Source organism: Neolamprologus multifasciatus, chromosome 7 (genome assembly GCF_963576455.1).
Source record: "Neolamprologus multifasciatus chromosome 7, fNeoMul1.2, whole genome shotgun sequence".
Taxonomy (NCBI): domain Eukaryota; kingdom Metazoa; phylum Chordata; class Actinopteri; order Cichliformes; family Cichlidae; genus Neolamprologus; species Neolamprologus multifasciatus.
Window position 1 is genome coordinate 65409725 of NC_140445.1, and position 14871 is coordinate 65424595.

The 14871-nt window shown below is 40.6% G+C and overlaps 1 protein-coding gene and 1 long non-coding RNA gene across 4 annotated transcripts in view; both read right to left on the bottom strand.

The window, feature by feature from the left end:
• Positions 1-14871, bottom strand: part of LOC146515921 (uncharacterized) — a 496024-nt gene that overhangs the window by 65712 nt on the left and 415441 nt on the right. The gene's annotated exons all lie outside the window — the stretch shown is intronic.
• Positions 1-14871, bottom strand: part of cdh13 (cadherin 13, H-cadherin (heart)) — a 490756-nt gene that overhangs the window by 65712 nt on the left and 410173 nt on the right. For all 3 annotated transcript variants that reach the window (XR_014875034.1, XM_085165989.1, XM_085165990.1), the window contains one exon: positions 1300-1442. Coding sequence is in view for 2 of the 3 variants with exons in the window: in XM_085165989.1 (XP_085022115.1) it covers positions 1300-1442 (143 nt within the window). In the remaining variant the exon portion in view is untranslated. The remainder of the gene's footprint in view (positions 1-1299; positions 1443-14871) is intronic.

A 14871-nucleotide genomic window follows, 5' to 3' on the forward strand; every position in this document is an offset into this window, starting at 1 on the left:
CTCAAAGCGGCAGCTCGGCTGACGCTGCCAAGCAGCCGCCATATGCTCCAATAGACGCAGGAGCACCACATAAGGCCGTCCTATTGTCACCATGGGAAAAATGACACTTTGACTGTTGCCAGGTAAAGTCAAGAGTGCTCAGTAGTTACAAAGGCGGCTCTGTTTCTGCTTTTCATGCCTGAACTGACACTCATCACCCATGAAAAGTTCTTTGTACAATGAAAACGAGAATAAAAGTTTCCACAGCGGCGAAACCCGACTGCTTACATTTCAAGTATTTCTAAAAATCGATCCTATCTAGATTATATGCAGTGTTGGGAAGGTTACTTTTAAAATGTATTCCATTACAGATTACAGATTACATGCCCCAAAATGTATTCTGTAACGTATTCCGTTACGTTACTCAATGAGAGTAACGTATTCTGAATACTTTGGATTACTTAATATATTATCATGCTGTTTACAACTACATGAATGTACTATTGCTGTGATTTATTACTGTTACTGAAGGTCCGCGGCTCCGAACCGTAGTAAAGGGACCTCTGACTAATACGGTGGGTTCTGTGTCGGCTCGTAGCTGAAAACTAGCTTTACTTTGTTGTCTGGGTCAACTTTGCTAGCAGAGACAGAGAGAGGCGTTGAAAGGCTGCTCCAACAGAACTTATTGTTTCAGAGGAAAACACGAACACGGTGTACAGTCGAGTCTTAATAGCTTACTTACAGCTGGGCTCGTCAGGCTCTCTTCTTGGCTGCAGTGGTTATTATTATATTTACATGCTTCCAGCTCCCGTTTTTGCTCGATGACAGCTCGTACTTTTCCTTTTTCTCCCTCCCTCGCTCACAGACACATAACGTGTATGGCAGTCCATTCTCCCTGCAGCACCGACTACACTGCCCATGATGCTACATTCTTTAGAGCTATACCTGTAGCATTCTGCCTGTTAGCTTAGCACAACAACAACAAAAAGGCCTCTCTCACCCAGGAAACACGCAGAGAGAGAGCGTCACCCTGTAACCATGGCAACCGTAACGCTGCCGCCTGGAACAACAGAACGTAGCTGTCAAACAAAACCCAAACAGTCCTGACCCGCCACAATATGAAACAGGGAAGTACCGCCGTGTAATCCATTTATTTCAACAAAGTAACTGTATTCTAAATACCACCTTTTTAAACGGTAACTGTAACAGAATACAGTTACTCATATTTTGTATTTTAAATACGTAACGGCGGTACATGTATTCCGTTACTCCCCAACACTGGTTATATATGAGTTGTACTCAGATTACAGTGCAACTCACCGTTATCGGTGGCGATGAAGACGGCTGTGTATTTGTTGTCGTGGACATAAGGAGACTCGCGATCCAGCGAGGCTGAGGTGTTGACAGTTCCTCTGACTGGGTTCACACTCAGCCAGCCCGCAGGGTCCTGCAGAACAGCATACCTGTAAGAAAACAACGAGACCACGTGAGGAAATCATCAACAATATGTTTTTCATCAGATCAACTATCGTCCAGGATGCTGTCAGTCGATTCTATATTAGAACAAATCAGCAGTGCAGTTTGATTAGATCGCACCATTTGAAAAGATCCCAAACAGAGCTGAGGTCTGAAGATGATGAGGACCTCTCTCCAAATCTGGTGGGCGAGCGGCCAAGCCTGCATCGCTTTGAAAATGAGCCTGAGAGCAGATCACGACCTCGCTAATGCGGCCACTCGATCGGCCACTGATGGCTGCTCGATGGTGATTGCAAGAGGCTCTCATCTGCGCTACAGTAACTTTACATGTGATTGATTTAAGAACTATGGGTGAATATATATATATATTATGTGTGTGTGTGTGTGTGTGTGTGTGTGTGTGTGTGTGTGTATACCAAACTTTTAGCTGCCTCTGCTGTTTTCGTGCATGTATTATTTGACATACGAGCCTGGTGCATCCTGCACTGCGCACACACACGAATGTGCAGACTTTCTTCAACACAAGGTCGCTGTTCGAGTGCTCAGCAGTAGACAAATTGTCTTTCAAATGGAGCTCTACAGCTAACAGAGCGCGACAAAGCCTCAGGAAATGGCTTTGCAATCAACCTCTGCTCACACCTTTCCCCCTCCCACTCTCGCTCCCAGTGATTACTGCTGTTAACAAACACATATGTTTCATTGTAACAAAATGTTACTGATAATGATGCTTCTATCATTGTAAATGCTCCTTTTCTGCCTGGATGTCACTCTTTTACACACACACACACTTGTATTACACACACTTGTTAAACACACTGAAGAGCCACATGATTCATAAGGCCAACTTCTCCACTGTTACAGAGCTGGGCTGACAGGTTATTAACCTCCATATGTCTCTCTCGCCGTCACCGACTGCAGTTTTAGACACTTGCTCTGGTTTGTGTCTTGCATCAGTTTTTCATCATCGCTGCACTGCGACAGTGAAATGCACACACGTGAACATGCACACAACAATGTCGGGAGGGTATTTGTTGTTAAGCGTATAAGCATTTTTGCACAGTTGCCTGCCTAGTGCGATGACATCAGTCACATTATTTCTATTATTGGATAGAAATAATGTGACTGATGTCACATTATTTCTATTATTTCTATTATTGGATAGAAATAATGTGACATCAGTCACATTATTTCTATTATTTCTATTATTGGATAGAAATAATGTGACATCAGTCACATTATTTCTATTATTTCTATTATTGGATAGAAATAATGTCACTGATGTCACATTATTTCTATTATTGGATAGAAATAATGTGACATCAGTCACATTATTTCTATTATTTCTATTATTGGATAGAAATAATGTCACTGATGTCACATTATTTCTATTATTGGATAGAAATAATGTGACTGATGTCACATTATTTCTATTATTGGATAGAAATAATGTCACTGATGTCACATTATTTCTATTATTGGATAGAAATAATGTCACTGATGTCACATTATTTCTATTATTGGATAGAAATAATGTCACTGATGTCACATTATTTCTATTATTTCTAGTATTGGATAGAAATGGCAAAAAAAGTGTGTATTTGGTAGAGAAGAAGTTAAAGTTTTACTGAGAAGCAACTGAGCTCGTGAAAATCACCAAAATATCTACAGTAACGTGCTCAGAGTCATCAGGATCAATTCTCTGTGATCTTACCGCTACCCGATTGGAATAAAACAAAAATTCCTCACTCGGTAAACTAACGGATATTTTCATTCAACACGCAGAAACACATTTATTCCAGAGCAGGAACCCTTTTAAATATGCGCTGCTACACAAACACTTGGTGTAAAGTATGTTTCTTCCTACAGGAGGAGCTCTAAAGGGCTGTAATGATATTGTCTGCTTTAGTGCAGGCTCAAAGGTAACCACCAAATGAGTCAGAGCCATTGTTTTTTCCTCTCTGTGCAAACACGGGGACAGTCCATTAGAGCCCTTTAAAGGGCAAATTAGAAAGACATTAAAAAGCCATTAGGAATATTCATATCTGCTTCAACGTGTTTATCTCCAAAACCAGAAAAGGGCCAAACAAATCAGTCAACAAATGAGACAGACCACACACACGACGCTGCACGTGTCCTCATTTAGCTCAGCGCGCACACACACACTTCAACATACGGGAAAACACACAGTTTAAAGCAAAAATGACCTATAGGTGCACAACACCCTGCGTTTATTGTGAAATAACTTCTAGGACAGCAAGGTGATCTGTTCAGATTTCACTAGAGTTGCAGAAAGTAAAGCATCAATAGGTCCACAGTGTGACTCTTTCCGCTGCACCCTCAGGGGCTTCTCTGACCTGCTATGGCTTTGGGAATGTTTCGGTGAGGAATCGTCCTCAGCTGTAAGAGCACACACAGGTTGGGATGTTAGGAGTCGGCTGCAATTGTCCGATTGTCCTACTAGAAGTGATCCAGGGCCGGACACATGAAAGAAAATCAGACTACAAGGGGTTTAAAAAGCGAGTCATCCATAAAATATGCGTTTGTCATAAGACAAGCTGGCTTCTTAAATCTAAAATGTCTTAAACAATACACAATGAAAAAGTTTGACAACTCTTCCCTGAATCCTAATCTGTTAGAGCTCCACTGTCGCTGTGGTGAATGTGTGAGAGATGAGCTCTTCCTAAAATTCCGATGTGAGCCAGGATCCTCAGTTTTCCCAGACAACTCAAAGCGATGCGGAAGCGCGGAGGGGGGAGAAAGAGGATTGCCACCCACTTGTAATCCAGTTACAACAGGAGCAAAATGCTGGCATGCAGTGTGTGCATGTGTGATTCTGTTTGTGTCAATAGCAGGTGTGGGTGGGATACACAGAATAAGAGAGACAATTTGCAATAAGAGCTAATTTAGAGAGAAGATGAAAGCTGACTCGTAAGTGCTCTGAAAGAACGTCGTTTGCATAAATTCAGGTTGTTTCTCTTGTTTGTTTTAGACTTAAGTAGCCTAAGAAATGTTGCTGGCACCAGTTCTGAGTAATTTAGTCTAGTTGTTCGTGTAAATCCCTTTTTTAAATACACATAAGGTTTTGGGGTCCGTTATCCAAGCAAGGTTATAAATGCATATTCTCTGAATTAGACCCAGTATTACGTTAAATGCAAATATTGAGATTATTATGTTTTCAACTCATTTTGTTGGCCATATAAACACAAGCATATCCATACAATTTACATGTATTATTATTAACAACATAGGCTGATAATTCTGCATTAAAACTAAACAAAACTGAAAAAGCCAACTGGCGTAACTCTGGTTCTATGAGTGTGCTTGCTCAGTATCAACACTTCTTTAAATATCTTCTGATTACTTGCTCACGCCCACGAATCCACTCGTGCAAGCATTTTTGAAGTTAGGAAGGCAAATCTGAACTTTTACAACATAAATGCATCGGAAAGCTCCATGTGTTTTTCTTTGCAAAGAATAAGTAATTATATGGAAGTAGGGTGATGTTGGTAGAACAGAGCTGGGTGTAAAACGCCTGTCCTGGTCCCCTGTGAACATTCAAACTATAGTTACACATAAAACAAACCCTTTTGTAGCTTGAATAGGTTCTCTAGTGATTTAGTACTTTACATGGAAAAAGTTGCAGAACTCGTGCAGGCAGACAGAAAAAACAGCTGTGATTTTAGTCCCTGATGTGTGAAGTTTCAAGAACCTTAACCCTTTAAAGCCGGTGGGAGCGGGCACGCTCTGTTTTGCATAACTATTTTTAAATCCCGGTAGCTCTGCAACCACGTGAGCTAGCGCAATAATTTTTTTTGCATATGAAACCGGAGGAGTTGTACTTACATCTTATGCCATCAGCTTGTCCTCGGTCACAGTTTCCTTCCACATATAGCTTTGCAAAAACTGCATAAAAAGCACTTGCAGCAACACAAACATAATATTCCAGAAACACGCTTTGCTGATCCGATCAGCTGTTCGTAACACTTCCTACGTCAGCGCGAACTTTTGCATGTCCGCCATGACCTGCCCGAAACCGGAAGTGACGTCATTTTCACAGAAATGTAGTTTTTTACCATCAGGGCCTCATGAGCCTATACTGGTGTTTTTAAAAGTTATGTTTGACTTTATGACTTTCTGTGTGGTTTCTGGGATGCTTAGGACTCATATTGCACTGCTGGAAATAGTTTATTTTGATGCATATGCTGCTTTTTTGCAAATTTGCATTATAATATTTATTTTCGTTTTTCCTGCAGTATATAAAAATTGGTGTATTTCAAAAATAAAACTATGAAGACACTCAAAATAAATTTCCTGTGGTGGGAAACTATTTTGTGCAACTTTTTTGTATTTACAGTTTTGAGGGATAAGCCTCTTAAATTTCTCTAACTAGAAATATATGTTAAAAAAACAAAAACGATTTTCAATTTCTTTGTAGTTTATTGCACTTTTTTGCAAGTTATGTAATTACTATACACTTAATGCAGACATATTATTAAAATCTGGGCTATAATGGTTGTATTGATGTATCGCAACTTGAAATGCTCCCAAAAATGGCTCCACAGCATGTAAAAATATAATATAAGCTCTGGCGGACTTGGTTCTATGGTAGGTCTTAAAGGGTTCATCTACATTTTTACTCCAACTAAAAGCATTTTTGTTGTCTTTTCCTGTTTCCTAAGTAAGTGTCCTAAATCAGACAAAGGGAAGCTCCCTTCAAACCCCGTGAGGATATCACACAACAGTTTTCACAGGTTCAGTAGTATGGCTTTAATAATTCAATTCCATTTTATTTATACAGCACCAAATCTTTATATTGTAAGGTCGACCCTACAATAATACGTACAGAGAAAAACCCAACAATCATATGACCCCCTATGAGCAGCACTTTGGCGACAGCGGGAAGGAAAAACTCCCTTTTAACAGGAAGAAACCTCCAGCAGAACCAGGCTCAGGGAGGGGCGGGGCCATCTGCAGAGAGGTCTGTTAACACATAGGTTGTGTCCAAATTCATGGGCTGCATCCTCCTGAGGACCCGGCCTTCGCGGTCTACGTGGGCCGGGTCCTCAGAAGGTTGGGTAGGCCGGAAGTAAACGGCTGTGAAATTGGACGGTCGAGCCTTCAGATTAGCGTCACCGCTGTCTCAGCCGTCTGCTCCTTGCTATCTAAAATATAACAGGACACTGGCGTAAATTCTCGACCGTCTCATACTTCTGTTTAATCAGTTTTCTGTTTGACGTTTAGTCAGCTGTGTAAAAACCAAGGAGGAACCCACCCGGGGGATTAATAAAGTTTTATTTTATCTAATCTAATAACTTTAATCTCAGCCAAGCCGATTTACTCACGAACAAACAAAACACTGAAAAAAGCCCAACAATAACATTTTTAGGTTGTCTAAGTGACTTATATATTACATTTAACCTGAGTAGCGAAAGTCCGCGGTGATGTGAAAATGATGTGCCGGGAGTTGTGCCGTTCTCGGCCGCTTCAGTGACCCTCGAGCTCCCGGCGAGCTATCGAGCTGGTGGGTAGCAGACGTCTCCGAAAACGTCGAAGCACTTTTGCAAATATGCGATATCTTGATAAACCGAGCAGATATTTGATGTTTACACAGCTACTTTCTCGCCTGAAAATATGTTAAACGTTTATTTTGTGACCCAGAAAGATTAGTATGAGTAATTTTAAAACTTAGTAGCGGCCGCCATTGTTGGAAACTGGAGTTTGGCTGGGCCGCGCTATGAATTCTGGGATATGGTAGGCCACGAAGGACACACCCGACCCATCCTTCAAATTCGGGGAAAAGGAGGACGCATTTGTCGGCTGCATTGGGAGGAGTCTACGAATTTGGACAGCCTTCGGCGCGTCGCTGTGACGTAATCGGTCTACAAATGCGTCCTCAGGAGGAAGCAGCCCATGAATTTGGACACGACCATAGTGAGTGAAGAAGAAACACCCAGTGCATCATGGGAATGGTGACCTTTTACCCCACTATCCCCCCACTGAGGGAAACCTCTGCTGTTTAGCAGCTAAATATCTTCACCATCTTTGAAGCTAACTTTGTTTCTCTGCCCTTTTATGCAGCGCTTATGAGAGATTGTTTACTGAAAACAGCTGCCTGCTCTGCTGAGACTAAAAGATTAGATTAGAATCCACATGAAACTCTCAAAGCAGACGCTGAATTCATCTGTTTCCCCTTAAAGCTGAGACTGTTTTCCTGCTGAGCCTGTGTTGGTGTTACAGCGACGTATGTGCACCACTGTCATTTAGGTTTCTCTTATAATTTCTGTTCTTATGACTGTTTTATTTGAAAAAAAAAACATTGCTTTCATACATAGAAAGCATTTCATTTTACTTCAGTTTTCTGCTTTTCTTCTTCATCGCCTGCATTTAAACAGCCAATCGCTCTCTAGCAGAACACTTCCCATTTACTAGATTAGCTTCGTATTCCTGGCATTGAAGTTTCAGCCCTTCCAGCTTTTAATCCATTGAGTTCTACCTCTGTTTAGTTTAACCCTTACATACTCTTCCTATTCTACACCCTCACAGTATGGTTCAACAATTCCCTCATAATACATCTCAACAAATTTTGAAGTACTGATCAATTCAGGATTAAAACTGACATAAAAAAAGGATACTTATTCATTAATCTGTGTTTCATAAAATAGGGAAGTCGATATTTGAGGTAAAACATGTTTCTGCAGAAAACATCTGCTTTCACAAATATAGATTTTGAGAGTGAAACTGCCAGGAGCATCCAAAGCTGCTGGGATTCATTATATAAACATTATTACAGCCATGAAACGCTGCCTTTAGTTCTGTATCATCCTCAGAACGATCATTCATAATTATAATGAGAATCTCCATATTAATTAACACTTGGAGCCGAAAACTTGATTACTGCAAATTCGTATATGTATTTAAAGTGACGGCAGAAACAGGAGCATCACGGTGGAGCGCTGTTGCCTCACTGCAAGAAGGTCCTGAGTTCAATTCCACCATCAGGCTGCTGTACGCCCATGTTTGCCTCCTGCACGATTCTTTGCACAATGTGTGAATGTGGATGGTTTGTGTCTATGGCCCTTTCTCAATTCTCAAGTACGCGAGTACGTACTCGCGTTCTCGGCGGGTACGTACTCGCCGAGAACGCGAGCACGGACTCGCGATTTGTACAATTGGAACACCAGCGTACTTGATGATGTCACAGGTCCGGAGTTTTTACTGCCATCCTTAATTTAACTGTGAGTAATATGTTATGAAGCTTAACTTTAATCACAGCCAAACCGGTTTACTCAGGAACAAATAAAACACTGAAATAAACCAAACATTAACATTTAGAAGTGATCTAAGTGACTTATATATCATGTTTAACCTCAGTAGTGAAATCTCTATTAATAAAAATAGTGTACATGTACATACGTGCACATACCTTAATAAAAACAAGCAGGTGAGATGTTAGAACGCTTTTATTTTTATTTTAGTGGACACTCAATACAATAGACAGCTACTGGGGTTTGTTTAACCTGAGTAGCGAAAAGACCGCGGGGGGGTTGAAAACGATGGGCCGGGAGTCTGCTGTTCTCGCCGGCTGTAATAATCCTCGACCTCGCTGTCTGCTGTGGAGCTGGCGGGTCACAGACGTCTCCGAAAACGTCGGAGCTCGTTTGGAAATATATGATATCTTGATAAACTGAGCAGATATTCGAAGTTTACACAGCTACATTCTCGCTTGAAAAGAACTTAAAAGTTTATTTTGTGACCCAGAAAGAGTAATATTTAAAAGTTTTTAGCCCCGCTCGTCCACCATTGCCGCGTTTGAGTTTTGGACGAAATGCATTCTGGGATATTTAGCTGTACCAAGTCCACACAAGTCACCACCGATGCATGCTCGATAAAACGGGCGGAGCGAGAACACATCCGGGACTTTTCGCGTTCTCGGCTTGATGCGTACTTCGAATTGGAACAGTACTTGGTCTCCGACTGATGACGTATCACGAGTACACGAGAACGCAAGTACACACAAGTACGCATATTGAGAAAGGCCCTATGTGTCAGCCCTGTCCAGGGTGTCCCTGCCTCTTTCCCTAAGACAAGCCTAAGATCAGAGATGGGCAGTAACGCGTTACTGTAATCTGATTACTTTTTCAAGTAACGAGTAAAGTAAGGGATTACTATTACAAAAACGGTAATTAGATTACTGTTACTTTCCCGTAGGAACGCTGCGTTACTGCGTTACTAAAACCGTGATTTTTTTGCGAGAATGTCTCATGACAGTGACGTAAGCGAGTGCGACGTTCGTGACAACAGCTGTGTGCAGATCAACAATGGATCATATATCGAGTGCAGAGAGAGTATGAGCGTGCAGCGTTTAAAGCGTGGAAGTACTGACCTTACTTTGAGTTTGATTCCATAAAAAGTGACAAAAACATTAGTGTCCGTTGTGCGTGGGAAGAAAACTTCTTTTTACAGAGAAAAAACCCCTAAACTTCCAAACAAGCACCGAGTAGCTACGACGTAATGGGAAACTCACAGAGAAACTCGTGGATTCTTCCACTGACCGCGGCACACCTGCACCAGGGTAAACCTCCGCCTACCCCACTCCTGCTTTACAGGTGAAAATAGAGCAACAGGACTGCTAGTCTGTGACTTTATTTATTTTCTGCTGTGTTTTACTTGCATCTATTTGAAAGACTGAGTGTAAACACACAAAATATTTTCTTTTATGTGCTGGAATGTGCAGAAAATAGGTTTAAATGTTAAACTAATTTCTTCCAGTCAGAGAATGTTGCATATAATTACATTTTTGCTTGATGCATAAAGTTAAAAGATTAAAACTAATAAAACAAGTTTTAAAAAGAGACTTTTCCATTTGATTACATTTTGTATGATGATTATGTAGAAAAAGTAGAATTGGGCTGAAAGATCTATCACTTTATCACCTATTCAGGTTGTAAATCGTGTTTTTAAAAAGTAACTAAGTAACTAAGTAATTAATTACTTTTGAAAATAAGTAATCAGTAAAGTAACGGGATTACTTTTTGGGGGAAGTAATCAGTAATTAGTTACTGATTACTTTTTCCAAGTAACTTGACCAACACTGCCTAAGATAGGCTCCAGCAATCCGGAAAGAGGATACGCAGATGGATGGAAACATGTGTCTGTATTTCCCACACTGGCATCTCAGGTGAGTTTATAATTGTATAATCCACCAGGAGTCTTTCAACTGTGAGGTGACAACGCTAGCCACTAAATTAACAAAAACAATAACAACAACAACAATAATAATGATATGCCGAGGAGCTATTTGAAGATAAAAATAAATAAATAAATAAAGCAATACAGAAAAAAACAAGACAATTTAAAAACTGATAGAACCAGTAAAAACTGGCATGGAATTACGACACATAGGATCAGGAACAAGTGGAGCTTTAACTTAGCTTTAAAACCCTCCACACAGCATGCCTGCCTAATATCTTCAGGGAGGTTGTTCCACAAAAATGGGGCACGAAAGGAAAAAGCACGCTCCCTAACAGTCTTTTTTCTCTATACAATTTTTGTGACAACTCACCACATTTTAGACTAAGTCGTTGATGCATATTCTTCTGTGTTCAGATAATCTACGGACTGTCTTTGAGCCGTGATGAAAAAAACATGCTAATATGCTCATGTCAGTGTTTATTCAGTCGTCTTTTTTCATCCTCACATGGTCATTTGTTTACTTCCTTGAATGATCAAATAAAATCGAGGAAAAAAAATCCTTGTGACAAAGTTCCTTCCACACTCAGCTGTATCAGAGCGATGCAGGCGTCATTCATATTCAGAGGTCTGAGCTGTTCAAAGACACATAATGAATCCAGGTAGGGGCGCCGGAAAGGCTGGAAGCTAAACTACTGTTTTCCTGATGAAAACGCCCAACAGTAAGAAGATAGCGATGCATAATGAGACACGGATCAGAGTCAAATAACACAATATATGGTTCCCAGGTGTTCTCGTGGGTCTTTAAAGTATAATGATAAGGCTATGTGAGGAAAAGGGAAATGCATCCAATTTAAATATTTAAACTCTTGCAGGATGTGTGCACGTGGAGAGCAGGTCACGCACGTCTGCTTTACTGGGTCGCTCGATAAACTGACCATTTTGCACTCGTGCGATGCTCTGTTACAACTCTGACTTCAGCGTTTGCAACCATCACAGCCCGTTTTAATTTCTCATGCACAACACACGAGCACAGTTCCAGTTTTGTGCAGTGCACCGCAACTTGTATAGTAATGCACTCGGCTGGCAATGACAGCATATCACAGTAAACACTATTATGCACTCGTCTCATTCGTTTGTTTCCTTCTTCTTCCTGTCTGGACTCTGAGCTGGCACTAACTTTAGCTCACTGTCTTTATCTGACTCTTCATCATTTTCTTCTTTCTCCTCTGCCAGCGAGATCTGCTTCTGATTTGAGTCTAACTCACTGTGAGAATGGAGACGGCACAGAGCCAATGCTAATAGTCTGTTTCTATCTGAGAGCCGCTGAGTGTGTGTGCGAGCGGTAGATATGAGAACATCAATCAAGGCAAGCAGTAGAAGTAGAGGCTGCTCGCGTTTGGCTACGGCGACTGTACGCTTCATCCAAATCTGCGGTTAGCAAAGCGAGAGGAGAAGGAGAGAAAAAGGGAAGGTGAGATAAGAAGAGGGGTCAAGGATGGCGATAAGACGGGGACACGTGAGACGAAACTGTGTGTAAGTGGATCGCTGGCTCTGTTGCTTCTGTAGTGGTGATCTGGGACGAGTCAGACTTTTATTCAGCACAACTATCGCTATAACCAAAGATCTCAATGAATTCCAATTCAGGTAAGAACTGTGAGCCAGCACCACCACTACCCAGGTCACTAACACGGATTAACCTTCTGTGCTTGTCTGCATGTTATTGAGGCATTTAAGCAAAGTGTATCACTGTGCATGACATCTGCAGACTTACTGACCATTTGGGACAAAAACAGCAAAACAATAAAGAAACCGGACTCTGCATTCTGCATGTTTATACTCTGCCTCGGCCTGAAGTGTATGCATGGACTCCAGAGCTCTGTCACATTGCTTTATCTGTAAAACCACTAGACATTTGCATTCCTCCTACAAGTGTTGTTGTATGTTGAGGCCGATTTATGTGAATACTGAATTTTTAACATTCTGATGAGAAAAAAAGTTAATGTTTTCAGTTCAGTTCATTTTTATTTCCAACATATACTTCACCAACATTTCATAACATCATTCCATGCAGTTGTTTGAAAAGGAGTAGGCAGAAGTATATACTTGTTTAGCCCCACCCCCTCAGGTTTACATCGGAATTATTTCCTCCGACAACAAAAACGTACACAATGGTTTCAACTTGGAGCATAAAAATATTTTCTCATATTCAACTAAAACTAAGTTTAGATTTACTAATTTGCAAAATAAACATCACTTTGACTGCTGTCTTGGGTTAATTGCATTTTCTTCATTCTTATTTAAAATGTCTTTTTTGAGTTTTATTCTAAACTGGTTTATATCACTACTGACCTTTATTTCTTCTGTTAACTCGTTCCAGAATTTCACTCCCGCTATTGAAATAGACATGCTTTTCAAAGTTGTTCTTCCTCTTTGTAATTTTAAATTCCACTTCCCTCTAAAATTAGACCTCTCTTCTCTCAACCATTTACTTATTGCGATTGGGAGCATCCCTTGCTTTGTCTTATATATTATTTGCTAGGGGTGGGGAATAAATGGATACTGTGTAGCATCGTGATATTTTGTTTGCTAATAATGTATCGATACAGCAGAAATCGATATTTTGTTACAAAAAGGTTTTTGTGCTCTGACTTCAGAGCATGTTGATCCTTTTTCTGAGCAAGAATCCTGACATTCCTTCACTGTCCAAATGTGTTTAATAAACATGACAGTTTACTTATTTTAATTTAAGACATGTTTTATTTTAATGAAGTTTAAAACTTTTTTATTTAATGTAAAATTATATTTTGTTTTAATTGACTTTCAAATTCTTCAGTTGCTGAAGGGGCTGCATAGTTTTCATAAACTGCATAGTTCAGAATAGCTATAATTGTACCAGATGGTTGATTCAGTTAAGTTGGACTAGACTGTAATACAAACCGTTCAGTTTGTCAACAATCAAACTGAAATGAGAGAAAGACTGAGTGTGAGACTTTGATATTAGAGAAAATGAATATTGATAAAGTTTACCTTTATGTACAGAATCTGAATATCGCAAAATATTTTTAAAAAATGCAATAATATCGTATCGTGCGTTAAGTATTGTGATTAGGGATGGGTATCGTTTAGGTTTTATCCGATACCGGTACCAAACCGGTACTTTTGAAACGGTGCCGGTGCTTAAAGAATGGAGAACACAAAATTGGTCCAAAAACCTCTCATGTTCAGCTGTTTTTTTGTAAAAAGATAACAATGTTAGCCTTTTCTGCAGCTATGGGGCATATATGGTATCACTCTTGGCTGGAAGCAGCTTAAACAATGGAAAAAACACAAACTTTGTCCAAAAACCTCTCATGTTTAACTGTTTTCCACTTTTTCTTTGGTCATTTTAGCCTTTTTGTCCAGGGTGAAGGGAGTATCTGCCATCAAACAAGAAGACAGCTGCATGTAGCTATGATGGTGTTTGCTGTTCACCTTACATGCATTAATGTAATAACGTGGTTAGCCTACTCAACGTAAATTACACACGAACAACATGAAGCTACTCACGCAGAGAAGAACGGCTGCTGCTGCATCATCATCCTCATCATTTCTGCTACACTGGCAGGGCTAGGGGCCAGGACTCTCCTCTTCGGGTTTTTGGGGGGTGTTGCTAACTCCGGGTCGATAACAGGCACCACACCCGCAGTAGATGTGCTCGGTGTGAGGTCTCACAGCAAGCTATCAAATACGGCGCATTTCTCGTCTTTAAAAAAAACGCTATGCGTCGCCAGGTGTTTCATCAGATTTGAGGTGTTACCTCCTTTGACAGTATCACAGTATCAGCTTAAAGCACTTGTTGCAGCTGCTGAGTTTGCATATTTTGCTGTGAAGTACAGCCAGACTTTGACCGCTTCGCCTTGGGCATTTTTAATCTGTAGCTCTGCTCTAAAAGAACGTACGTACCTGGACCCGCCTACTATCCTCGGAAACATAAAATGATTGGCTAGAATCTAAAGTGTATCACAGCTCAGGAAAATAAATCACCAAAATGTGCGCTGCTTTTCAGTCTGGTTACTACCGTTTATGTCAGAACTGGTGCCATCATGGCACCGGATACCGGTACCCATCCCTAATTGTGATAATATCGTATCGTGGGATGTATGGTGATTCCCACCTCTATTATTTGCACTGTTTTAAACTTCACCGGATTCTGGAGTTTTATAGCTTGTGTCTTAATAGAGAGTG